The following is a 26911-nucleotide window of genomic DNA, read 5'->3' on the forward strand; positions in this document are numbered from 1 at the left end:
TATCTGGCGGTATAGTGCGCCTCGTCGTGTACTGTAGCAGACGCGCACTAACTTGCGTCAACCAGTGACTTGTGCAATGACACTGTATTCAAGTACACCTGGCAGACCGCAGAAAGTTGAGGGGAATTTTCTGGTCACATCGTGGAGCACATCGTGGTCCGTCGGGAACCTATAATGTCTGCTCAAAGCTGTTTCTCTCTTGCGTCCACTTCAAACACCTCTGTCGTAATTCTCACCAGCGATGTCAGCACCTTGTTCCATCCACTAGCTGCGTCAGGAGTCAGCTTGGGACCCAGAAGCTTTTGCATACACTCGAGTATGACCTTTTTTAGGTTTTCAAAGTGTGCCGGTGTGACACCCTTTCGTCTCAAGTGACTCCTGGCGTTCTTTTGCACGAGGGCCGCAGAGAGTTCCGGATTGTCTAAGCTTTCAATCTGTGCAGTGATCATGTAAGCCACGGCTAGAGCATGCGCTTGGAGTTTCGTGCTCTTGGCGAGTTCTTCCGTAGGGACATTGGCGAAATCCTTGAAGAGTTCCTTGTACTTTGGGAATTGGGTGAAGAGCTCTATGAAGACGGCAACGCTGTTCTCGGTGCTGTTGGCAAGGAAGATTTGCCAGGTATCCTTAACTGCGGCTTTCTCGCTTGCTGTGAGACTTCCAGGAAGCAGTGCGGAATTGGCACTCTCCGCATTGCCCATGAATGATGAATGCAATTTCAGACCTGAAATAAGGAACATAAGGAAAGTCACGTGGATGCGTACATTGTAGTGAAGCCCAACATTGGCGAATAGTGCGACAAGCACTTGCGATTGCAGTGACTGTAAAAGTACCAGGGAAAGTACCTCGAGCAGAGTACGTACTAAGGACTTACAAAAATATGTACTTTAAATACAGCAAAAAGCCTTGCCGGTGCTAAATTCCTATAAAGCAGTGAGAAATGTACGACAACATGCTGTTTTCATGCCACGCCTCAGCTTACGGATACTATCATGTATGCATATATAGCTACGTTCAAATGCAACTTCTCAGATACCTTGAGGGTTGGGGAGTTTTTATCAGCTCCGATCGTACTGCGATGCGGATCCGATCGGAAGGATGCGGTGCCGGCTGTCGTGCAGTTAGCAAAGCTCACAAAATGGTACTCCAAGTACTTCAACGGAAAGCATGGGCGTACCGAGAGGGGGGCAAGGGGGGGGGGGGGACTGGAACTCCAAAGTCGCTTGTGAAAATAGGGCGCTCTTTAGTCATTGGTCGTAATGTTTAGTCTCAGATGTCATGATAGGAACCTTTGAACACCCACACAGTGCGCAGCGTCCGCCTACAGAAAAAGATGTGGTAGTGGAGGGGGGGTGAACTCTTGCCCCCCCCCCCCCCCCCGGAAGCGCTTTGCCCCCGTTGTAAAAAATCCTGGGAACGCCCATGACGGAAAGTACAGCAAAATGTACTTCAAGTAAAGTGGAAAGTATTATTCGGCAGAATTACTTGGAGTAAAGTAAAAGTGCCAAAGTATATACTTCACTGGGTGAAAGTGCACACAAATGATCCACGAAGAAACTTCGCAGTTGTTGCAATCCATGTGGCTTGTGGGGGCTGGGGGGGTGGGGGCTGCAGTTACGTCGTAACACTGTTACAACGTGAATGTAACAAGGATCCTCCCCATCCCAATTTTTTGCGACACGCCCGTGCTTGCGATTCTAGATAAACAACTGGGTGTCGCTATACATTTGGGTGAATAAATCGCCGTCGCAATACAGAAATAAATAAATAAATAAACAAAATAAAAATAAAAACGTAATAAAGTCTTACACTTTTCTCAAGAAGCCTCATCAAACCCGAGAACGTCCGCCGTAAACGCCGTTGTTAAAAATCAACTGTCGTTGTTACTGAGGGAAGAATGGGCAGCTCACCATAGAATGGGTGAACGAGCCTGCTTCTTCTCCGTCTTCTTCTTCTTCAGCCAGAAGGGCAGTGGCCGCTAGCCACAAAGGGCGATCGGCCAGGGCCTATTCCTTCTGCTTCTTCGTCATCATGCACCTAGAGAGTAGAGAGAGTAGAAGTAGCCGCGTTTTGGAGCTTGGCGACGTCCGAGTTTGGGGTCTGCTGCTCCATTTCATCATGCACCTGTGCTTGCCAAGCCACAGGAATGGCTGGGGGAAAGGAATGTCAGGGAGGAGGCGCCAGAGCAGCCGTGTTTTTTTTTTTTTTTTTCGGACTGCGGAACAAGAAGTGCACGGTGAAGTAGTCAAAGAGGTCAAGAACGTCAACTCGGTTCGTGTGTACCGTTAATAAGGACTACTACTATACTGGAGGATTTTTGTTATCCTTTACATATTTTTTTAAAAATAAAACGGTATGAGAGCAACATAGATGTCGTTATTACAGTCGAGTTACACGGCCAGACGGATATCTTCTGCGGAAGAGAGTGCCGGTAACTACAAGATGACTAATTACCTGAAATGAATTAATTAACTCTTTAATTAAGGGATTCCGGGCACAAGCGAGATAGCCGAATGGGAGGAAATACTTCTTGAAAGCCATTCCATTTTTTTAAAGAATTCAGGAGCGCGCACGTGCGATGAAATATCCATTGCCCAATTTTGATATGCAAATGAGCCGAAACCACGGCGACCGGGCGCGACATGTGTGGATCCAGACCCTTCCATTGGCGGCGGAGGGGGGGAGGAGGGAAATCCAGCGTTTAAACTAATGTTTCTATTATTTTGTTGTTGTTGTTGTTTTTCAGGAAGAATTGCATTAGGGTACTTTCAATTTTGTCATTAATTGTCTATAATTAATATATTTCGATTAACTTTTTAATTAGTTGCTTTAAAGAAAATGTGAGATAGCAGAATTGGAGACAGTAATATTTAAAGCGACTCGTTTTATATATATATTCTGAAACGTACATGCACATTATCCATTGCCACATTTTTGCTATGCAAATGGGCCGAAACCGAAATGACGCACAACGAAGAAAAACCACCCAGAATATAAGGAAAACTGAAGTACGGCAATTTCTCCTCGCGGGGATGAAAAATTCCGTTAGCCCGATAGCAAAATAAAAGGGTTGCGTAGATTGGAACCGTTGCGTCGTTTGTGAGCTAAGCGCCAGGGAAGCCACAATTTACCATTTCCCTCTTCTCTCCTTCTCGAGAGGCGCAGATGCCTCCTATTGGTCTCCGCAAACGATTTCTCTCAAAGACGGGGCAAGAAGCAACCCGTGACCGTTAGGCCTCATGAAACGGTAACGTTCACGAGGCGCCTAGCCATGCGCTAGTTTCGGTTTCAGTATGTCCACAACGTCACGATTACGTCACGGTGACGTTTCTTGTAGGTCGGATTAATTGAAACAAATAATAATGTTAACACCGAACCTTCAAACACAATTCAGTTGAGACATATTTGTAACTGATAACCAATGAGCTATCGTTCACTCGGCGTTTGTAATCTTTGTCGTGGTCTTTGCATGCACAGGACGCAGGGAGGGAGAAAGAGAGGAGAAAAGTGCGGGAATCGGGAAGTGCTTTCCGTGGTTTCTGGTCGTTTGAGCTTTCCGTATTGAGTTTACGTATTCACTGTATCCGCTCTACATTATATCTCTTTTCTCATATGTTCTCGTGACATGGGTATTCAAGGCCTCCTCCCGTTTGTAAAAAATGCTTCTAGGCCGGTCAACGTGAAGGATTTTAGAGGGTGTACTGTAGCTGTTGACACATACTGCTGGCTTCATAAAGGTGCATTTTCGTGCGCCGAAAGACTAATTAAAGGGGAACAAACAGATGGGTAAGCACATCCTATCACATATGAACACTGAGGCAATCGTTAACGTGGGAAGTTTTCGACTGTTTAACATCATAGAGAACAACGCGCCAATTCTGCTTTCAGATACGTCAGCTACGTGATCAAGATGGCAAATATGCTGATATCTGCCGGTGTACATCCGATTCTTGTGTTCGATGGTCAACGCCTTCCTTCTAAAAAGAATACAGAGGAAAAGCGAAGAGAGTGAGTTGCGATTTCATTAACGACAGCTTACTATTTTGAGCCTACGACGTTGCTCGGGGTCATGGCAGTTTGTGTCATTGTCACTGTGCTGCTACTGTTGCAGTCAAGTCTGTTTTTTATTAGGCTACGTGAAATGAACAGAAAGAAGGCAAAGCAATTCTTAGTAGAAGGCAAAATCAAAGAAGCTCGCGAGTGTTACCAACGGGCTGTTGACATCACTCCTGAGATGGCGTTTGATGTTATACAGGTAAAAAGCTTCAATCAATTCTGCTCCAATTTAAGCTTAGTCACATATCACCTCTTCGTTCACTTCCAGGCATGTCGGAGCAGAGCCATTGACTACATCGTAGCACCTTATGAAGCTGATGCTCAACTTGCATACCTCGTCAAGGCTGGTATTGCAGACATCGTCATCACAGAAGACTCAGATCTCATACTCTTTGGTTGTGATAAGGTCAGTCTATAACTTCCATTTCATTAGTTGTAAATGCAGGATGTACGTATATCGGGTACAAAGGAAAATGCGTAGTAAGTATAGAACTGAGAGAGGCAGTACCCGAGACGGGGAGGGAGAGAGACGACACAACAAGAATTCTCGAACACAGCAAAAATTTTTTATTTACCAGGCTCTATATATTCAAAAACCTCCGGAGAGGAGGAAGAGGAAGGAGGGAAGGCTTGCTTACGCAGTTGCCACGTGTACTAATCTCACAGGTCTCCCTGAGCAACCTACGCCAAGTGTTCTTTTCTTTGCACAAAACTTGGGTCTCGGGGAAAACCGGCTTACAGCCTCTGCATTCACGGAGATGCTGCACGAGTTCGCTCGACACAAAGCTCCGTTCATTGTTGCGCGAGTGTTCCCGTAAACGGTCCTTGAGGCAGCGTCCCGTTTGCCCTACATAGCAAAAGCCGCATTCAAGGGGGATAGAATAGACAACAGAGCGGTTACAGGGCACTAGCGGGTCACGGTGCTTGACATTGCATCCCTTAAAAACAGAAGAAAATGGTGTTAACTTGCTTAGCTTCAAAGCATTTGAAAAAACGATCTTTATGCCGAAATCCTTGGCGACTGCATAAATGTTGTGCGACCTCCCCGTCTCGGGTACTGCCTCTCTCATCATGCACCAGCTTGTCAGCGCCCTGTCACTTCTTTCGATCAAGTATAGAACTGTACAAAACTAAATTGTTTCGAGTTGTTCCATTTTGGATGCCCGCATGTGTAGGAATTCCACTGTGCCCAACTGGGTTCTTGGCCCAAGCAACCTGTTAGTGGTGTTGCACCTCACCCCTATATATAATAGCCGGTGTGATATACCAACCAGCGACATGGGAATACACGCTGCTTTCATGAGCTTTCTGTATAGTGCAGGTATCCCAATGGCAATGTGACAGTGCCAGCCAATTTAACTCACGTCTTTTTCTGTTATCCTTTATTTCGGCACAGGCATTTCACACAGTAGATTGGGAGGTTCTTGCCCCTTCTCTTGACAGTGGATAGCTACACAAATATTCATAGTCGTAATCTAATGCCATGAAATTACGTACATGTGTTACCTGCACATGTACGTATACACATGTCAACCGCTGTAAAACCCACTGCTATAAAAATATGCACATGTGTTACCTACACATGTGTACACCTACAAACTTTGAGATTTACATCTCCACATCAAAATGTGAGTAGAAAAGGCGAAAAACAGCCTTATCGATTTAGCAACTAATATGCTAAATTTCCGCCTTATGAATATTCTTTCAGTTTTCTGGAGAGAGCTTTATGTGTATATGTTTTTGATGCTTAAGCTATTTAGGAAACTCGGCATATGCTACTCTAACCTCTTAATGCCATGGTTTATTTGTGAAAAAGGTAATAACCGGATGTTCCTTTCCCTGAACTTGAAGGTATAGTTCTGGCAGTATGTCATGTTCATCCAATATACTGTCAGCATGCAAACAGCGCCACGCCAGCTAAACAATATGTTGCATCAGTATCTACGTATGGTGCATTCTCTGGGTATCTCACAAAATGTCGATATCATTGCAGATCATCTTTAAAATGGACCAAGGTGGCAACGGTGTCCTGGTGGAAGCATCGAATCTTGGCAAATGCCTGGGAAACAGTGCAGAGAAATTCACGCACGAAAAATTTCGTCAGATGTGCATTCTTTCTGGGTGTGACTATCTCTCATCACTGCCTGGCATAGGCTTGGCAAAAGCACTGAAGTTCTTCAGGCTGATCACAAACCCTGACCTACGAGCGGTAAGACGCCTGCCCCTGCATCAAGTTGATAAATATTCCTTTCCGTATTTTTTATTCATGTGGTGCTGTAAGAGGAAGGGGCTACTGAGAAGGCCATTGCATTGTAGGAGGGTGGAGTAGAGCGCTGCATAGATCACATTCTCGGGCCTGGACCCAGCCTGAGGCCGCCATCCATTCTTCGTTGCCGACCTCTGTTTCCCTGCTCGGCATGCCCGCCTGTCGCCATGTCGCGTCGTCTGCTCCTCTGAGTCGGCAGAACGATCTTGTTTCATGTTGTTTTTTGTTTCTCTTCGGAAAACAAAGCATGCCATGCAGCTCACACCTGGATATGTGTTGTAAAGACAACCATTATACACGTTTCTTACTAGATTCCTATCTGTTACACACGGTGGACGGTGCCATAAAAAAACACAACAAAAGGACTAAGGTACCAAGGAGGGGAGAACAGCTTCGGAAAAAAAAAAAGAAAAAAAGAAAATGGGTAAAAAGTATCGGTTAACGTTTCGAGCACTTACTCAACATCGGAAGGTGCTGTAAAGCTAGAAACGTACACTGTTTTCCCGTATGTTTCTGTGCGAAAGTGCAAAAACAATGGGGACACTAGCGCTGCACCATCTCTCAAGGGCCCGCCTTTCTCCCTCTCCGATATTGACCCTATCTGGTGCTGCTATGGGGGGTTCCACCTCCTCTCTTTCCTACTGTGTGACCATGGCTAACTAACAGAGGCGTAACACAGGCTCGAGCCTGATCCCGTGCAGTGCCCTAGGGTGGAGTAATGTGATGTAATGTTCCAATCTGGCCTTCCTTACTTTTTCTTTCTTTACTTACTTTTCTTTATAACTTTGTTGTTTCCTTATGGAACCACCTAGAATATTTAATGGATGCTTGGTTCACTTACTTTCCAGACTCTACCCAAACTGCCAGTCTACCTCAAAATGCCCCAGCTGAATGTAACTGAGGAATATATTGAGGGGTTCCTCAGGGCAGAGAACACCTTTCTGTACCAGCTAGTGTTTTGTCCCGCTCGAAACAAACTGGTACCGCTCAACCCATATCCTCCAGGCACAGACGCGCAGCAGTTTACGTACGCGGGAAAGTATCCTTTGTGCTGGAAGCCAGATGTTACTGGCTATAAGAATGGTCTGCTTTTGTAACTGTATGTTGTACTTGCGTATTCTATCCTATACCTTTCCAAAGAGAACTGTCGGATGAACAGGCTTTTCAAGTAGCCGTTGGCAATATCAATGTCAATACGCATGCAACAATAGACTTTTACTCTCCACCGAACAGAAAGGTACGTGGCCAGCGTAATGTATGTACATGTCCCATTTGTCCAAAAAACATTTTGTACAGCCAGAGCCTTTCACGTAACAAAAACTTGAAACTTGCCAAGTATGTAAAAGTAATGAAATGAGCACTCACTTTTACTCATTTAATCATTTTAGTGAGATGAATTTTATGTAATTGTGTTTTGTTATCAAGCCACAAGTACTATGCAGATAGGACATGATCAATTAATGTTTCAATTGTCAATTTGTCAATTAATGGACCTGCAACTGACACAGCAGGACAACGTCTTAGTTGTGTAGCATTGTGATTACCAGTTCCACAGAAGGGCAGTTATAACTGTTGGAACCGTACCGCTGCTTAATTTACTTTGCTTCTCTCCTGATAAGAAAGTTTTAGGCATCTCTAGCTCAGATAAACAGGATGTGGCTACAGTATGTCTATAACCATGATTTCCATGCTACTTTTACAGATATTGAAAGAGCACAATAGCGGTGCACAGAAAGAGGATGTAAAAAGGACAAAGTTAGGTGCTTTTGCACCAATTACAAGGAGCGCTAAGGACAACAGGCATGTCCCCAAAACCCCACCAAAGCGTGCGCAATCCCTACCGACGAAAGAGAACAAGTGTGAGTTTTATAGCTGGGAAGCGCGTTGGGCATGTTGTTGAAGTGACTTAACTTTACAAGTAAGATCAAGCTATACTGTGTGGTGTTATGTAACACACACTCAGGGTTGCAGTGAATGCATCTGGTGCCATGGAGTAAATGTACGATAATAACAAAGCATAGTGAGAGGAGGTAGAGCATAAAAATATAAGTTGCACTTACAACACATATTGCTTCTGAGCAAACACCTAGCAGATCCCAATCATTGTGTGACGGATCCCAGTCATCATTGCAGTTCTCACTTTTATTTTAGCATCTAGCGTCTTTTTGCTATGACCATAGAAAAGTGCTTATGTGCATGCGCTGCGGTGCCAGCAGCCTTGGGTAAAGTAGTAAGCGCCGACTGGCTTGTACAAGTTACTGAGTACTAGGCAAAAAAGTAACTGAATAGAGTACTATACTCAAGATTGAAGAGTATTTGAGTACTGTACTAAATACTCACAAAAGTAACTTGTTACTTTGAAGATACTATCAAGTTACAATTTGTAAAAATTACTGTCAAAAAGGTGAAAACAGAAAGGAGGTAAAAACGCATTCGTTTTGGTACTCTCGTTTTCCCACGATACCTCCTTGTTGGATGCTCTCCTCCTTGCTTTCCTCGCAAAATGAACGTGTGGCGCGGCCCGTGGACTACTGCAACAATGCACCAGCGCAGAGCCAGTTCAGTTCTATCGACGCAGTCCAGACTTCCCGGCACATCTGGCCTTACGGGACATTTGATCACCGTTGATCAGTGACACCCTCACCTCTACATGCGGAGATGTGAATGACTGACACCATAGACAATTCGGTCCTTCAGCGTTTCAGATCTTACAAACGTGCGCCTTAAATTGTGTATTTATTGTTTTAATCAACTATTTTCGTTTATTAACATTTGTAGTGGTCCTCGCTTGCTATGACACTGTAAGACACCGGTACACCCCTAGCACTCATTGGCACGTTGTCTCGCGTGTCCACTAAGCCTGAGGCATCACCCCTTGAAGTACGCACCGAACTAAAACACAGAAAAGTTAACAATTTTCTCGTCGTTCCTGCCTTCCAGAAAAAAAGAAATAAAAATTGAAAAATGAATGGAAGTATTTTGGGAGTAACTAGAAAATGGTAAAAGTTTTCCGAGAAATCCTAACTTTTAAAAGTATTTGTAAGATACCAAGTTAGACCATTTAAGTTACGTACAAGTCCGGGCAACGGATCGGGTTACATCCGTACTCACCAGATGGTGCTGGATGGGGCTGATTCACACAATGTATGTGGACTAAAGTGGGGACACCGCAAGAATTCACCATTCTCACTTCAAGACCAGTTCTTATTCTCTATGCTAACCACATGGGTTTGTTTTGGTGCGCGACAAACATGGTTCGCTGGAGAGCCATTAGGACACAAAGAGCACATGTAGAGCACTTTTTCTCTTCTTCATGAAAATAGTTTTGCAACATTCACCTACGTGTTTGTTTAAATGTTGAAAAAGGTACGGGCGATTGCTCAGCACCTCGTTTTGTATTGCATGTAGCCCCAGAGGAAAAGGAGATGTCACAAACCCGGAGGACTACCTCACTTATCAATACAAGATTTATTGATGACGATGATGATGCTGAGGATATCAAGCACGAAGAAGAATCAAGCATAAAGCAGCCTAAGCAGAATTTGGCTGCAGTTTCCACGCCCCCTGTGAATGTATTCAAAGTTGCCTGCAAGCCTCCTGTACTACGTAGCAGGTAGGAAAGTTGTCTTGCAGGGGAGCCCAAGACCCGTCGGTCACACATTCAATCCTATTTCCTCCACCAGGTTTTTTTCTGCCCCTCCAAAATGCAACAAGAAAGGCGACACAGAGAAGCCTCGGAGCTTACTGCAGTCGTTAGAATCCGACTGCGAAACACCTAAGAGTTCAAGAGACAAAGAAAGGACCTTTTCCAAGTTTCAGTGGCGGCGCACATCCTTCAGCGAGACATTCGCTACCCAGGAGCCCCAGGCTCCTACCGCCGCTCTTACACCATTCAAGAAGCTACGCATGAGCATGGCTAAAACAGTTAAACAAAGCGAGACAAGCCCTGAAGGCTCATCCTCGAGAACATCGGATGAAGACAAATGTTCCGATCAAGTAGAACTACCAGAAGTTCAAAGCGACAACGGCGCAACAACGCCACTAGCACGAACGCAAATACGTAATCCTTTCGCAAAGAAGCCAAGCGTGAATGCATCATCATTGGCAACCTCAAGCAGAGCTGAGGCACCACTTTCGGAAGACGAAGATCCGATTCCTAAGACGGAGTCTCGGCAGAGTACGCCAGACCAAAAGCAGTCCAGACATCAGTCGGATTTCGAGCTCGAGTTTGAAGATTCGTCACCCGTTCTGGAAGAACGTGTCTGTTCACGTGAACTGGAAGAGAGCGGCAGCAAGCTAGGGAGCTGCTGCGAAGAAGCTGACAAGTCTGACGATGACGAGACGCCATTGCCCTTTGGTAGGCCTACTGAAGGTGAAGAATTCTTGAGTGGCATAAGTAGCTGCATTATTGTGGAGGACAGCGTAGAAACGGAGGGGACATCCTGTAGAGGTGTCGCAAAAACGTTCCTACAATCAAGACCTACAAAGAAAGGTAGCATTTGTGACATGCTGTTTGTTGGCAAACATAAAACCTTGGTTGTGTTCAGGATCACATCTCTTCTGTAAAAAAACAAAAACAAAAAAGACGCGAAAGCTTTATGGTCCCTGTAAAAATTTGAGTTCAATACTTCATGCCACATAGATGACCTTATATTATTTTTAGGCGGTCATGGTTAAGTTACTGAGGAAAAAGAAGTAACAGAGATACAGTTACTTCTTTTTTGAAGTGTAACAAGTCTAAGTTGTAACTAAAATTTGTTTTAGAGATTGTATACTGTCCAAGTGTATTTGCACCATATCACAGACAAGATTTTCTGGGGGCCACTTAAGGTCATGGGAGTTAGTCTAATATCTGCGTCACATGGAGGGTCCCAACAGACATTTAAACTAACAGCTGTTGAACATGTGCGTTAGTGCCACCCAGTGTGTAAGGTGTCAACCTCTCAAGGAACAACGGATCCGATGCTCCTTGAGAGGTCGACACGTTATACACTAGGTGGCGCTAACACGCATGTCCAGCGGCCGTTGGTTGGAGTGACCATTGAGACCTGCCGTGTGACCTGGGTATGTAGCATGATTTCCTGGCATCTCTTGGCAAACAGCAGATTCTAGGAACGAGGGCGTTCTAGAACAGTGCGGTGTGCTGACGAATGCAGGGATTACAGCACATAGGGAGAAGTTCTGTTACTGGACATATGTCCTTTCGTACCGAGAGCTATTTGCCATTTTTTTTACTAATATCTTCTCTTAGTTACTGTCGTACGTTCACCTTGAACCAATATGAGCAAGTTTTTTCTCTTTTTTATAGCAATGCCCAAGACAAGAAGATTGGGACTGACCAAGACAAAACCGAAGAAAGACGTCTGCCAACCCAGCATTGTTGAAACTTTGGCAAAGTTCAAGTTCAAAAGGTAGCTGAGTCATCAATTTTGAATAAACGTGACATTGCTTTCCTGCTTGCACATATGTACATGGAAAGGTTTCAGTTTGAGCTTCACACTTTTCACATTCTACATAGTAAGAACTGCCACAACCTTTATTCATGCGGGTGGCCCATGGCTTTATGCTGTAGCCTTGCCATTAGTTGTAAACGATTCTTCTATCGAATAAGAGGGTTTCAACAAAGACCAGTAAGCTATGAAAGGTGAGAATACGGGACTCTTACTGAATACATGGGTAGTACACCACTTGTCTTCACGCTCATGGTTAGAGGAGCATGTTCCCAAATATTGTGTCAGTTTTGCTGCAACTCTGTGTCCTTTGACTTCTCAATATTAGAGAGTTTGAGAAGGTCCGAAGTACCTTACGGAAGAATAGCAAAAAGAAAGCTGTGAAATCAAAAGATCAAAGTGATGTCAGGAATACGATACTAGTCTGCGAGAACAAGTGCAAAGAAAGACAAGGACGCAGGAGACAAACACACAGCACTCACTACCAACAAGCTTAATTAGCAAAAGCTATGTAAATCCTGATAGTCATGCTTGTATTGATTGTGAAGTAGTTTGTACAGCTCACATGAGAGTTAACTTTAACATCATTCTGGCCTGCAGACCCTGGTGGTGCTTAGAAATAATGGTGGTGGGTGTTTTAGTAATCTATTTGCAGTTAGAGGGGTGACTTGTTATGACGGACATCTTGCAGACGACTGGTGTGGCCAGCAAACCCATAGTGTACATGTAAAATTGCAAGTTATGAATAAAATCTTACACTCATAGATTATCCAAATTAATATTGCTTCCTTCCTGCTATAATTATTTCAGGATCAAAGTTCTTCCATGCCCTGCAGCAGTAAAACTACGTTATGTACCCCATGCACAAAGCCTATATTTTTAAATAGCCATAGAAATTACCTATGTTATCAATTTTTATGCAGTACAATATTTGTGCTACAGCAAAAATAAACTGACCTCATACTGTGATGAGTATCTCCAATTATAGCACCAGACAAGTATACTCTGTGACCATCAGTTTGAAATATGTGAACAGTTATTTTTGGCAACAGCCAGGCTTCCACAACCACATATGTCCTTGTGCCCCCCCACATTGTAAATCCAGTGCTGCTCAGCTGCTCCTGATAGACCAATTCAGAGTGCAAGTGCTTACTACCATGTTTAAAGAGTACATTATCAGCAACAACAGTATCCACAAAACAAAGTTGACTTTTGCTTGATTATTTGCAGGAGCCAACACAGCAAAGCCATTTGCATAGACTGACTTCTGACCAGCCAGTAGCTATATATTCCTACGATGCTCACTGTACAGCTTTTAAAATAAAATTTTATTTTATACTTTTTAACAAAGGGCATACAGTATCCCGAGTGCTTATGCTAAATATTACATAAAATTGTAGTGCGTCAGTAGAGATTCCTGTTGCAGTGAACATGTCTGCTTTATGCATTTTGATCAATGGAATAAGCCATAAAACAGTGCCAGCAATAGCTAGGATTAACAATTAGTACAGTTCAACAAAACAATGGTAAAATCAGGTTCAACATTTAAAATGTCCTCTAGCTTCGGCAAACTTCAGGATAGCTGGAACGCTTCCTTAGGACCTGTAATAAAATTCCCATGTTAGAAGCTAAGGTTACAGGCATTTCCTATTAAGCATTGAAGAGCACAAGCTAGCTTGACAGTCTTCTGCCATGCTGCTGTCCATTTGTGTATGGATAGAGATTTTGAAACGAATGTTTTACAAGCTAAGAAAACTTCCGGCTTTGCTGGTAGTACTAGGAGACTAATGACAGCTTTATACCATTAATTAACTTTGCCACCTGAGGGGTATATGTCTCTTGTACAGGATAATGTCTCTGAGCAATTTGTATCACAATTAAATTGCTGTCCTCAGCAAGGTTCAAACCAGCAGCATAACAGTGCTCAAACAGAAAATTGAGAGAAGGCTCTATTACTGGTGATGAATTGGGAACTTACTTCCCAAAACTCACATAAGCAGATATAAATAAGGGCAACAGTCAGCAACTTAGAGAGACTTAAAACATGAAGTGTGGCCACACAACAGCTGATTATGGTGAATGTTTTACAAGTGCTTCAAGTTTTGGTCCTGATTGACCAGTAAGCTTTAAACCTGCCTAACTTCAAGAGGTTCAGGAAGCCACATACCTTTGGTGACAGCTTTATAAATTATTGTTTTCCGCTGGTTGTAGCCTTGTGCAGTAATGAGGTAGAGCTCATCCTGAAGGACTATAGGTTTGACATCAGTCAATCCTTCCGATGGAATTGTAGATAAGATTCTGAAACCAGATTCGCCTGCAAAAAGAATTTGGTGTCACACAATGCAGGTTATTTGAAAGTGAAGGCTTATTCTATGTTTATATATCTTGTATGGATGCTTTTTTGTGTGTGTGATGTTTGGATAAGGTTATGTTTCCAAATGTTTAGTTTTGTTTCATGCTTGATGCATGCTGCAGTTTTTGCTCCTACAAATGGAGTCTTAATGAGAAGGAGCATTCGACAAACACGCAAGTCAAAGGTGCCCAGGACTTGCTAAATGGCTGACCTTAGATACAAAAAAGTAAAGCTTAGGAAACTGAAGCTACAGTGTTGACAAAGTATTACTGGAGTCTGCACTTTTGGTATTGAAAGCAAAAAAGAAATTATAGCTGTTCCACTACCAAAAAGTATTTCCTTGGGAGAAAGTCAATGTAGCGAGCCTGCAGCTTTTCAGCGAAGTACTTCTATTCTACTGCCGCCAAACGCTGCATCTCTCGCTGGCGCTGGTAAAGGGTGAGTAAGACTGATCGCACATGTAATGGGCATTCATCATTTGTTTTTGGTTTTCGCGCAGGAGAACTCGGGAGGTGAGGACTTCTCCATTCCTCAACAGAATGCCAGGGGTGTAAGTGTGAGTCACTCATTACATTAGTCTGATGCAGGATTGTTTGCACGGTTGCTTGCTCCTGTATTAGATTTAACTAGGGTAGAGTAACTGGAATGTTTCCGTTTCATACACACCACACAATTTTGTTTTGGTGGGATGCTTAGAGCTTGGCTTCTGTGGAAACAGGTCTTCATCCTGTAGAGTGTCGCGCTGAAACTCGTCCAGCAAATCTAGATGGCCGTGACCAGACCTCTTTCGATTGTCGCACCCACAGACAGATGCTTTTAGTAAGTACTTGCCACCACAGCCATGATGAAATTTTTGTTCATCACATCATCGAAAAGAAAAATCATAGGCTTGCATACTCGTGCGATGTCATGGTATCTTTTGTAAGGTCACAGGGTGCTGGAGTCGTGAGTTATTGGTCTGGGAGGAGCAAGCGACGGATGCATTGTGAAGATCCCATACTGCGCTTTGCATGTTCACGAGTGGTATTCAGGGCATATATTACCAAGATTAGAGTCACCAAAAGACAAAAATAAAATTCAAAGTCACTGATGTCATTGCAAAACAGGGATAGCCATTACCTAAATTCAATACTGGACAGTGATTTTAGTTTCGTTAGTTACTATCTCAAAGTTTCGGTAATGCAGACAAACCTCGTTACACGTTACGTATCCACCTCGTTACGTGTACAGCTTTAGTTACCATTACAGTTTCCTCGATTTAACATCGGGAAACATTTGTCCACAAAACTATTTTGACTTCAGCGAATTAAAGGAAATTGATCCACTATCACGAGTGAAATCTCCCATTACGGACACCTCTCCCAGACAGACTCCCCCCTACTGTGGACAAGAATCCTGGTCCCGTGGGTCTCTGTACTAGAGAGGTTTCACTATCTTTACAAATACAAAGCATTTAACCTGCATAGTAAAATATACCGTGTGAAATAGTTCACTCCACAGGTTCATAACTATTGCGGAATTAAAATTTAAAACGTGCCTCAGAAACTGCACGCAGCAGTGGTGAAGCATGGAATAAGGTCGACGTCATTGTATTTGGACCCTGATTGGGGTGCCACAGTGTCTGTGGAGTTTTCCCTTCACCTCGTTCCCCGTTAATTTGTTTCTTAATCTAGATCGTTTAATATAATCTGTTTTGTTTCCGAGACAAATAGTGTGCAGGGAATCTGTCACCTTGTAGATTAAAGCATTTCCTTTCATGACAAGTTAAGAGAAAAAATATTTTAAATGGGTTTCCGCGCTCCTTTGAAACATGAACAGAGGGATCCACACCTCTCCAGCACAAAACCCTACATCATGCTGGCCCTGTCACGTTGATCTCCTTCGGTCACCACTTTTCATTTAGTGTTGGAATCTACTCTTACCACCAAATAGGTAGACTTGAGCTGATGTCCGGTTTGCAGCTACCATGTACACGTCGTGCTGATTGCCATACTTGAGAATTTCAATCTTGGAGACCGAGATAACTGGCATGACTTGGAAGAGTTCAAAGGGTGAGCCGCTGCTTTCGCAAGTACGGTACACCTGAAACAAAAATATTCAAATTCCATTATTCTAGTACTATACAGACTTTTTACAATGCACTTAATTTCACAATAGGCAATGATCATGTGAAGGAAGACTAACCTTTATTGTGCTTGGTATGTTGCAATGAGAGTTGACATCAACGTCCGAGAAGAGCGCGTACAGCATTTCATTCTTTACGAAAGTGCTGATGACAGAGCCACCATAGAGCTGCTGAACAAGAGTCCACCTGTCAGCTGTTTCCCAGATGTATATCTTCGAGCGGGTAGTCTCGACAAGACACGCTTGTGGGTCGTGAAGAGATATCAGGGCGTACACAGATCCTTTGAGAGTAGCAAGCTTCACTGCCTTGGCTTCTGCAATTTAGTGAAAGTAAGGCACCAGCAGCATTAAAGTCTTTTTTTTTCACAAGTATTGTACGACAGAAGCCTGCGAGACATTTATGTAGCTAAAGCTTGCAAAAGTGTGGTGACTGACCGGGTCCGGGGTTCAGAGTCCCAATGAGCACTGGCTCGGTGCGAAGCGTAAACTTGAAAAAATCGCACACTCCACTTCTTGTCAAGCTGGCTGCTATGCCAGTCCTGTGATCTCGTTGCAAGGCAGACATACTTATTACATCTCCAAAGTTGTGGAGCACAGCTGTGCCGTCCGTAAGGATACCACCTTTAGGGAAGGAGTGTTCTTGTTAGATCAGGTTTAAGAAAAATAGATACACTGGCTCCAACAACAGAGGAGTCGTCTGCTCTAAACGACATGTGACAGCTTGCAAATAAAATGCACAATGAGGAGCATTGTTCATAATAAACTGAACGAGTTTTGAACACTGGTCGCCTTGGCTCAGAGAGCCAGTCCTCATCAGCTTACTGATGTCTAACAAGTGAGGACCCAAACTTTACTATTTCATGCTCCACACCACTTACGTTTTTTGTCACTGTCAGGCAATGGTACATCTAGCCAAAGCAGTTTGCCTTCCAATCTGAGGTACACCCTTTCGCCTTCGTCTGTACTGGCTTCGCTGTTGAAATGCCACAGTTTGTCCTTTCCCCAGCTGAAGTGGTAGACACGGGACTCTGGAGTTCCCGTATGCGCATCAATGAGGCGCAGACTTCCAACCCCTGTTGCAGCATCGACCGTAGTGGCTTCGACATCCAGAAACTGGTAGGCCACAAAATGGTCGACCGTAGAGTAAGAGTCTGAAGAGAAGTTGTAGATACTGAAGTCTCAAGTGTTGGATCCAGTGGCACTAGAAACTTACTCTTTAAGAAACAGTTTGTTTGAGATATAATCTCTTCATGAGCATTCAGCTTCTGGCTCATTGCATTTCCAATCTGTGATATGGAGTGGTCCAAAACTGCAAGGCCCTTATTAATCTGCGGCAGCGCTATTCCATCGACCAGGCCATGCAAGTTGATGTCTGCGTGGACTACAACCTGGTTCAACACAACTGGACCACGAATTGTCTGTGGTTTATTGAGGTAGACTGCATCCTTGGCAACGTCTTGTATTTTGTAGTCGTTGATCAGTCCTAGAACAACATGCATACACACACGCACACTTGCAAAATAATTCATTCCACAGGTTTGTACTTTTGCGAGTAGGACAGACTTGCCTTTGACAGCGACATTCGTAGTTACAACATCTGAAGGCAGTAGAGCTGACCTCAGCATCTGTGGAGTCCTCAAAGGAATGACATCTCTTCTGAAGATTTTTCCATTTACACGTTGGGCAAGCACATTTCGGTTGAAAACTGCGTTCTGGATAGAGGTTTATCAATGACTACACTATACACATTTTTGTTAGCTACTGTTGAATACCTGCAAGTGCTTCGTGCCTGCTACAGTTTGATTGCCATGGGTACGAAATGTATTCCTCAGAGCCAAAGGCAAATTTTGACCGTTGACACCGTTTGAAACGGGCAAGTGGCCTGGGACCTGAAGGCTCTCGAACGTGGGTCTTGTAAGATGTTGCATGGGACAGGCTGCCGAGGATAGTCGGTTGGAATATTTTCTGACATTTCACGTAAGGAATCCGCTTACCTTTTGTGTGGCACAGCTGCACGATATCCTTTGGAATCATCACACCGTTGACGCTTCCTAGCACAGACATGTCCTTGTTCACCACAAAAGGATGTTTGAAGTGTTTCTTGCCTGTGGTTAAGTTCAGAACGGCATATAAAAAATGCTGAAGTGATTAGTGATCCGCAAAGGAAAAACAGTACCTGTAACTACACAGTTGCCAGTTAGAGGAACAGCCGAGGCAAGCTTCTCTTTCACGGAGACTCCGTTCACCAGCCCGTCAAAGACAACACTGCGTGCCTTGATGATACCTTCAGTGTGGACGATGTGGAATGCCTTCGGTGCAGTTGTCTACAGCAGTATAAGCTCAATGTAGCCACAAGTAAATTGAGACAAATATAAGTGTGTAACAAGTCTATGACTAGTAACAAGTAACTAGATATGAGGGTCGCGAACCAATCTCAAATCGCACTGCAAACTCACGTAATAGCCGTCCAGGTACACCAAGTCATCCAGGATGTGTGGCAGGCTTCGATTGTTGAAGAATTGAACATCTAGAGTGCCCAGCACATCGATCGGCCCACGGAAGACTTTGGGGCCAATGATTTTATCACGTCCTGCATTGCACATGGCTCCTTCCTTGACGCTCGTTAGCTTGTGACCATTGACCAGTCCATCCACGTGCATATCAGTTGCAACATGTACCATCTAGCAAACAGACCAAACAGTATTGTAGGCTTGGTGCATTCAAGCAGGTGAAGACATGTTTTGCTGCTAGATCAGCATTGTGTGGCCCACCTGACTGAAGTCCAAGCTTGTCTTGAGGACATTCTCCCTGTCAGCTTTCATGATTAGCAGGTCAAGAACAGAAAGATCGATATTATTCACATGTCCAGTATGGGGAAGGTCTCCAAGAACCTTCAAGGACTTTGCAAACGCGTAGCGCCCTGAAAGAATTTATGAATCAGTACAAGACTTTAGTGAGGTGACAAGTCCTTACCCTTGACAGTTTGATCTGCAGTCTTGAGCAGCAAGTCATAACCCAGCATTATGTCATTTACAGAGTCTGCTGCAATATCTCCACGAACATTAAAGCCTTTGTAAAATACAGAGTTGCCCCTAATGGTCAGCCAGCCGTCCTTGGAGACCGTGTCTGCTTCGAAAGCCTGGAGGTCGCGCCCGTCTAAGTGGCCACGGACGTTAACCTTGCCATATACTGTGAAAGTATCTTTGAAGCTCATGCCCTGGGTCACAACTGATAATTCATTCAACCGAACTGCGTTATTGTTCACTTCACTTAGGTGAACTCCATTAACGCCGGTCACAGATGTGACAGGAGCGAGTGCTTGCAGCACACCTGAAAAGAAGTGTTAAATGCTACTCTCCATGTGCATTGGCCTGCGGGGAAATTACTTCAAATATACGTGCCTTCGAATGTTTTTGGTGCAGTGATGCTCTGCGGTTGACTCTTTGACATGACGTTGTTGAGGAATTCTGCAGCAGGTTGATTGTTCAGAAGCCTAGCGTTGAAAGATGGGACAGTGGAGTTTTGGATCATAATCTGTGCTGCAATCACTTGATGTCCACCAAGGGTAACCCTCTTCTTGAAAACATTTGCTATGTCCACTCCTCCCACTGGACCATTGACAGTGGCTTCTACCCTGACATCAACCAAGTTCCCTTTGAGACCACGAGAGAAGTGCTTTGTGCCATAGACTTTCTGAGGAACAGATTTAAGGACAAAGTCACTTGGAACAGACAATCCTTGTATGTGGCCAAGGTTGTAGAGATGATCTACGGTCACTGTATCAACGAAAACTGGCTCTGCCGTAATGTTCTGCTCGCTTCCCAGGGTAATCCTCTCCGAAAGTGTCTTGTAGACATCTACGCCGTCCACGATTCCATTAGCTGAAAAAGAATCAGTACAATGGTGAGAGTAGTGCAGATTTGTCTTCCATTTACTTACTGGAATCGAGGGCATTCTCAAATGTCACTGGTCCCGTCAGTAGCTTGTGCCCTGCGAAAATTTTTGCATTTGGCGATTTGCCGTGTCCTTACACCAACTTACCTTCAATGTCCTGGTGGTCTTCAGTTGCAACGAAGTCTTCAAGAAGGCTGTATCCATTGATGCCCCCTTTTACTGTCATGTGTTCCACGTCTATTCCTCGGCTAAAGGTCTTCCTGCCAGTAATGGCCAGCACCTTGTTACCACCGGGAAAAATTGCATCCTTGTAAAGCTCGTCAACCAAAAGTTGATTAAGTCTGCCACCAAGGGTCATAGAGTTGTGCACGAAGAGCTTTCCTCGGAAAACTACGTCCCCCTTCACAGTCTTGTTCGGCTGGCTGAGCAAATAGCGTGCGTAGTCCGATATGTCAACACTGTCGGTGGTACCGGTAACGTGAATGTCCCTTGCGGCAATTATGCCATTGTGAAACGCTAGAGGGACATTGATGGCTTCATTGTCAGTAACTCTGTAGACGTCATTAGGAAGCTTCAGGCCGTTAACTCTGCCATCGACTGTGGTCACTCCAGAGACGACCCTCGTGAAACGCTTCCTTCCCTTCACAACTTGTTCGGCGTCTCTTAAGAGCAGATCATATGGAACCTGCAAGGCATTTAGTTTCCCACCAATGGTTATCACAGACGCAACATGAGTCAAGGTGGTAAAAGTCTTGAAGCCACAGATGGCAGCAGGTCTATCAAGCCTCACGAAGCGAGTGGCCAGATCGGGAACGTGCAGTCCGTTCACTGTGTTGCTGAAGATGTCCCGCGACTGAACATTTCCGGCAAACGTTAGTGCCCCGGTTACAGCCTGCGAGTCAACAGAGTTGAGTGTATTCAGGACTGTGCTTGTGATGTCCACACCATCCAGTCGCAGAACTGACAGCTCTGCCTGAACAGTCACCAAAGCAAATTGCTTCGGTGCACTAATATAATGATTTCCAGAAAGAGTAGCGAACGTCGAGAGCTTCATGTTGTTCAGTGAGCCTTCCAAAATGGAATCTTTCATGATGTTCAGAGGCTTCGTAAAAATAGTTCTTCCTGTAATTGAAAGTGAAGTGTCTCGTAACACTGTATATTGCCACACTCCTGAAGGCGAGCTTTAGATAGCATCCCCCCCAGAGAACAGTAAGGATTCCGGTCTACCTGTTAACGTGTGATGACCATCCACAGTCACTGCCTTTGTAATGTCCACACCGTTGATTAGTGGTGCCCGAAGCACTCCTTTCACTTTGGATGGTTTCAGGATAAGTACACGTCCAGCAATCGTAACAGGCTTATCGAACCTGTAGACAACGTAAAACTATTACAACTTCTGGAAAAGTCCACAGACCGACCGCTGTGGCGTCGCTCATGATCTCAGCTGTCTCGCGACGTAAACACCCAATTATAAAAAAAAAAAAACTTCTGGAAAAGAGGGCGCAAAGTATACGAACCAGTAGATGTCCCTCAGCAAGTCTGACGTGGCAACCCCGCGCAGGGTGTCAACGCTTGTTTCTTTTGCTCGAAGCTGGGGAGTCAGTAGTGCTCCTTTAACAATTTTTAGTGCCGGAATGGTTGCAGACTCGTTTTTGTAGACGGCATCTGCAAAATATCAGTTTATAGATACGTCCAGCAATTTTTCGCAAAGTACCTCTCAATGCAGCTGTAAGCCTCCGCACTTTAAAGCCCACGTCTCCAAGGGCTCTCCTCAGCTGTGGCATTCGACTCTGCAGTTCCGTCAAAGACACCGGTGACCCTTCCATAACAAGACCTTGTGGAATTTCTGAAATGCCCGCTGCTATTGGGCCATTCACCAACAGCTTCTTAACCATATGCTTCATCTGCAAGAAGTTCACTGGCTTTTTCGCGCTGATGGCGTTTCCCAGCGTTTGGCTCGCCTTGCTCATGAGAGCCTGCTGTTTGTCGAGGTAGTCCTAAGGAACCAAACATGCGTAAAAGAAGAGAGTGTCTTTGCATTTGATACCTTAGCAGCTTTCATCCGCAGAACTGTCTGGGATCCACGCTCTTCTACAGGATTTGGCAGGAGTGCTACTTTGGTAGAAATGACCACTATTTTCGAAGCTCCATTGGCACCGTCAGTGAAAACGATCCACGCGTTGTCTTTGACACTGTAGGAGGCCATACTGTCCTTGTACACCAAAAAGCCTCCCAGAGGAACAACTCCTGGAAGATAAAAAAATTGAGTGCTTTCTTCAGCCTGCACCCATAGCTGCATTGCTTAATAGTGAACATACTCCTTTCAATCTCTGTAAAGCGCCTCAGTTGTGCAGACCATGCGAAAAGTCTCAGGGGATAGCTCTTATCGGTCGTTGCCATTGCCATAAGGACGTCATCTCTGCAGGAGCTGAATGCCACTGGGTACCACTGGTAGCAGTTACGGACAACGAACACCTGCCGTAAAAAGAATCCACCGCCTCTCCAGACGTAAACGAACTGTTTCTGTTGGCCAGCCACTGCCAGTAAAGTCTCAAACCCCACCCTGAAGAGGGCAATGTCTGTCAGCTCTGAACCATGAATTCTGAATGTAGAACAGAGAGGTACTCAACAAACATGCTTATAACACTGCACATAATGTACTTACATGTCAAACAGCCTGAAACTGTTTGCCAGTTCATCAGACCGGTACACTGCAACCGTAGTCGCATTGCATACGGTGATATAGCCGTAACCACCAATGACGGCAGTCTCCAAATCAACGGCCATAGGAACGCGGATGTGAATGATGTGACTTAGTACTGTCTTCCCTGTGTTTAAAAGAGTAGTGTCAGTCACATCTTCATGCAAAGCGTAACGTACCTTGGCGGAAATCTGACAGGCTGATCTCATTATAGGCTGAAGGATACAAAAGAACCAGTGCTCCTTGCTGTTGAGACTCCAGCCAGCGTACTTTAATAGGCACCTCAGCCAAAGGAAGTGCAAAAAGCTGAAATTATCTTGTATGAGAAACGGTGAACAGGACCAGCCTGTCAGGCACTTGCCATAACTTGTCCTGTGATGTCCACTTCGTATGCCATCAGCTTGGCAGTCATACCAGTTCTAACTACAAATACCAGGTACATAGTCTGTTGGTTACGCTCGCTCCTCGTAAATGCAGTGGCGTCGATTAGCTCATCTGAAAAAGGGTAAAGAGACGAGTGTACTGTGCAGCCTCACAGCCCGACTGTGCACTTTAAGACAAAAAGGAGTAATTTTGTCCTGTTGGGGACTACATGCATTGCCATAACCATTAGTTCCTTTCTTGACCAGTGATTTCCCTACAATCCCCCCCCCCCTTGCTTATCCTCGCGGCTGTGTACTGGCTCTTGCAGCACACGTACATTGTAATTTGATTTTCTGGAGTGGGTACTAAATCTGCTGGGCCGTCAAAGACACCAAGAAATGTACCTCCACCAAAACTGTAACGGAAGAGTGCTTCCGTTGTCTTCAGCTCTACGTTTCCCCCATCTAAGCTCCAGAGATGGACGTTATTCCGTGTAGTCGCCATCAGATAGTCGCTGTGGTTGTGATGAAGGTGCGTCCACCGTGCTGAACCATACAAGTCTGTCTTGAGAGTAGACAGTGCGAGTTTGGTAACTTGAAGTTCTGCAAGAAAAGCACAATGCTTGGAAAAGGCAAGGAATGGGGAAGATGCCTCGCAGACTTGCCTTCACGGTCGCCGATACTGTTTTTGCTGTTGTAATTCGAGTACATAAGATCTTCAGTGGAGAGCACGGGAACTGGATTTGCATAGGCATACGTTGGACTACTGTGTGTCCGAATCACCTTCAATGCAGCTTGTGTCAAACGGGTTTCCAGCCCTGTCGGTAATACCTAGTGCAACGAGAGTATGGTTCAATAAAGGAATTTGGACATGCGGAATGTTAGATTAAACCATGGCAATGTACCGTTGCGGATGCTACGTGGAAAACTGCCACAAGACACAGCAGCTGCTGGTGAAACGCGATCCTGGAACGAATTAAATTTCATGATGTGACCGAGTTGTAAAGACCTTGAAGAGGCACGGAAGTGGAAAAATTTTTCTTCACGGAATAAAAGATGGCGTTACCTTGACACCAACATAAAAGGAACGGAAGTCATCCGTTGCGATGAAAGACGAGTCACTGAAAAGGTTAGGCAGCTGTAGGACTCGAACCCACATCTTCTGGCTTTGTATGTATTTGTCCCTTCTATGTTGTTCCAGCCTCAGAACATCAGTTTTCATGTTAATCCGTTGCGTCATTCGTGATTTGTAAGCAAAAGAACCTGCAACTTACACACTCCCTCTCAAGACGACCGCCGATGCGGAGCGCCCTCTCATTGGTCTCCGCAAACGAGTTGTCCAATCATCGCGAAAGATCGTTTCAAGAGACCAATAAGAGGCCTTTCCGCATAAATGGCCATAAATCACGAACGACGCGAGGGAATCCCTTTTCTTTTATGTTGTTGTCAAGGTAACGACATCTTTCATTCCGCGAGTAGAAATTTCTTCATTTATTTTAGTGCCCCTTCAGTGGAGCAAAGAAGTGACACTTATGATGGCTTGAAAACCCTGCTTCGTTTTTCCGTAGCCACCATGGTCAAAATTTGTACTGTACGATGTCTTATCTCTGGCAAAATGAAATTTACAAAACCACTGAAAAGCAGCCATCATCCGCGCGGCGCGAGCGCGGAGGCCCGGCCCTATCTTCCGTCCTGACGATTAATGAGGTCGGCGTGACGTGGCATCATGGCGCGCTCCGTCCACTCTGTTCCTCTCGCTCCGAGGCCTCTGCTAAACGGGTTTTGAAGCCAAGAGAGAGTCACGTGGGCATGTGATGTGTGCGAAGCGCCCGCCTCTAGGCCTCCTGGTGTCACTGAATGTTCTTTTCCGGTAGAGCATCGCCACACTCCGCAAAAGATGATGTCCCGTTTATTGAAAAGGAGCGCGCTCCATGCGCTCCGGAGCCGCTGCTATCGTCTACGGGGTACTCTCCACGTCAGGGAGAATGTCAGCACCAATCAGGCTCTGTGAAGCAGTTGAGGAAATCTAGAGACGCATCAAACACTTCTCTCACGCGCGTGCTACAGGACAGCGTGGATAATCGCATCGTACTTGCGCAACAGCACGTGTTATTTGTTCTGGAATGCGCCGCACCCAAAAGCGGAACATGTGCACAGTCCTCCGTGCTGAAGTATACATTTGGAAGCCAGAGGAGAACAGATTTGACATAGATGGCCGTGAAGGCCGAAGCTCAATTTAGCTCATCAGGAACTGCCGTGTTATGACAGATAAGGAGATTGCCACTCTGGGTGCAATAAATTGAGATTTATCAGCTTCATCACTCGCGAACGGCGTAATAGCTGCTTATGCACAGATAGAAATACACTACCCATTGCGTGACAACTTCAAGAAGCGCTGATTCAAAAACACGGACACAGGAAGTGACACATAAAACGTGGGAACTTCTGAAAATACAATTAGGGAATGGTGCAAGCACTTATGAAGCACATGTGTGACTGTCTTCCGGGAAAACGTAATGGAAGTTCCCGGTATCGACGGTATCTCTCACGACCACTATTCCGAGTAGCTAACCCTAAGGTTGAACACAGTCTTACCTCAAGCGCAGGTGGGGCATTTTTTTTTGCTGCGTTGGACGTCGGGCTTCGAAGCAGTTGTAACCTACCCTTGTGTATTTGCACCGTTAATCCAAATTGTTAGCGTAGTTAGATGCACAACAAATACATGTTACTGCCGTGAAACCCGAGCAAGGAATGGTGTGTATCTCGTCTTTGAGCCTGCTGCACTCCGCACAGGACCAGGAAACGACACCTTCGGGAAAAAAGGTGGCTCTGCCTCGGCCAATGGTGTCCTCGTGGGCGTGTTTCGCTTTCTTGATTTTTCGGCCGAGTAAGATTAGCGAACGTGGCATCGCTGCAGATGATAAGGTATCAGCAGAAGTGATCGCTTGGATTGCTGCAGTGCTGAACGCGGCTGATATTCTATCTTTCAGCCTACATTCCGTCATAAACGCGTGAACGATTTCGTTCGATGTCGTGCACGTGCGGATGATCCGACTATAGAGTTGTAACCTTCCCAAGCAGCACAACGTACTGAAAGTGCGAGTTCATGGGTGTGGACGGGGAGATCACAAGCTTCTTTTGTTCGTGCGCAGCTCTGGGAAATTAAGCACTGCACTGATAGAACACATTCGTGTCCTGTCCACAAAAGAGTTGCCACTTCGCACGGGCTTGCCCTCGCGTATACGTAAATCTATTCAACTTAGCTGCTCTCAAACAAAGGATGCGTTGCGCGACATTACCGATAAAGAAGCCGTTATGCAGCCCCCTTAGGTCGCTGTTCAGTTGAGGAGAGTTTGGGGGGATCAAATTAAAACAAACACTACGGTACATTGCTAGAGAGCCACATGTACCTCTAAGTCTGTGTGCGTGCGCGAACGATAAACCATTACAAAGGGAGTCGAAGGGTCATAGTGTACCGACATACATTCCACCGTAACCGTAACCCTCGTATAGTATCCATGACATGACTTCAGAGCACACGACGTCTGTGTGATTCGCCTATCCGTAGTCCAAACCGGCGAAGTTTTTTCTTGGAACGAAAACCGTTAAATATATTTTTCGGTTTCCCTCCTGAGCGAAAAAAACGTACACGGTTTCGATTCCGTTCCGGTTCGCACCAAAATAGCGGTTGTTTTCGGTTCGCTCCGA

At 45.0% G+C, this 26911-nt stretch overlaps 3 protein-coding genes across 4 annotated transcripts; 1 reads left to right on the top strand and 2 right to left on the bottom strand.

Annotated features, from left to right (window-relative positions):
* Positions 1-182: 182 nt before the first annotated feature.
* On the bottom strand, positions 183-698 carry LOC135400614 (globin-like). Its single transcript, XM_064632445.1, has one exon. The coding sequence runs from the start codon at positions 696-698 to the stop codon at positions 183-185; it is 516 nt and encodes a 171-aa protein (XP_064488515.1).
* A 2773-nt stretch (positions 699-3471) lies between these two features.
* LOC135401281 (exonuclease 1-like) lies at positions 3472-13124 on the top strand. Of its 2 annotated transcripts, XM_064633573.1 has the most exons (12): positions 3472-3783; positions 3886-4005; positions 4129-4252; positions 4322-4459; positions 6047-6262; positions 7168-7358; positions 7460-7556; positions 8022-8178; positions 9728-9932; positions 10003-10811; positions 11628-11730; positions 13000-13124. In XM_064633573.1, the coding sequence occupies exons 1-12, from the start codon at positions 3623-3625 to the stop codon at positions 13031-13033; spliced, it is 2355 nt and encodes a 784-aa protein (XP_064489643.1). In that variant the 5' UTR covers positions 3472-3622; the 3' UTR covers positions 13034-13124. The 2 variants fall into 2 exon arrangements, with proteins under 2 accessions (XP_064489643.1, XP_064489644.1); XM_064633574.1 differs by lacking the exon at positions 13000-13124 and having other exon boundaries at positions 11628-11734.
* LOC135401280 (uncharacterized) lies at positions 13077-26037 on the bottom strand. The gene is made up of 29 exons (XM_064633571.1): positions 25799-26037; positions 24109-24169; positions 23869-24034; positions 23609-23806; positions 23203-23336; positions 23021-23147; positions 22806-22968; positions 22459-22742; positions 22188-22387; positions 21855-22137; positions 21658-21805; positions 21368-21507; positions 20288-21262; positions 20186-20236; positions 19648-20127; positions 19220-19576; positions 19018-19166; positions 18703-18927; positions 18423-18570; positions 18241-18351; positions 18019-18182; positions 17814-17958; positions 17460-17729; positions 17125-17397; positions 16682-16867; positions 16307-16560; positions 16045-16204; positions 13937-14083; positions 13077-13371 (listed from the first exon to the last, which is right to left on the bottom strand). Exons 1-29 carry the CDS (start codon positions 25816-25818, stop codon positions 13343-13345), a joined length of 6048 nt encoding a protein of 2015 aa, XP_064489641.1. The 5' UTR covers positions 25819-26037; the 3' UTR covers positions 13077-13342.
* Positions 26038-26911: the final 874 nt, after the last annotated feature.

Source organism: Ornithodoros turicata, chromosome 7 (genome assembly GCF_037126465.1).
Source record: "Ornithodoros turicata isolate Travis chromosome 7, ASM3712646v1, whole genome shotgun sequence".
Taxonomy (NCBI): domain Eukaryota; kingdom Metazoa; phylum Arthropoda; class Arachnida; order Ixodida; family Argasidae; genus Ornithodoros; species Ornithodoros turicata.

What these genes read in the sequence shown, in the direction of transcription:
- LOC135401280 (XM_064633571.1), bottom strand. Translation starts at nt 25,818, where the DNA reads ATGCCCCACCTGCGCTTGAG. An exon ending in CAAGCTTGGACTTCAGTCAG is followed by an intron (nt 18,928 to 19,017) that starts GTGGGCCACACA and finishes TCTGTTTGCTAG; the next exon opens with ATGGTACATGTTGCAACTGA. An exon ending in GCAGCTGTGCCACACAAAAG is followed by an intron (nt 18,183 to 18,240) that starts GTAAGCGGATTC and finishes TATCCTCGGCAG; the next exon opens with CCTGTCCCATGCAACATCTT.
- LOC135401281 (XM_064633573.1), top strand. Translation starts at nt 3,623, where the DNA reads ATGGGTATTCAAGGCCTCCTCCCGTTTGTAAAAAATGCTTCTAGGCCG. An exon ending in TACTCTTTGGTTGTGATAAG is followed by an intron (nt 4,460 to 6,046) that starts GTCAGTCTATAA and finishes ATATCATTGCAG; the next exon opens with ATCATCTTTAAAATGGACCA. An exon ending in ACCGACGAAAGAGAACAAGT is followed by an intron (nt 8,179 to 9,727) that starts GTGAGTTTTATA and finishes TATTGCATGTAG; the next exon opens with CCCCAGAGGAAAAGGAGATG.
- LOC135400614 (XM_064632445.1), bottom strand. Translation starts at nt 698, where the DNA reads ATGGGCAATGCGGAGAGTGCCAATTCCGCACTGCTTCCTGGAAGTCTC.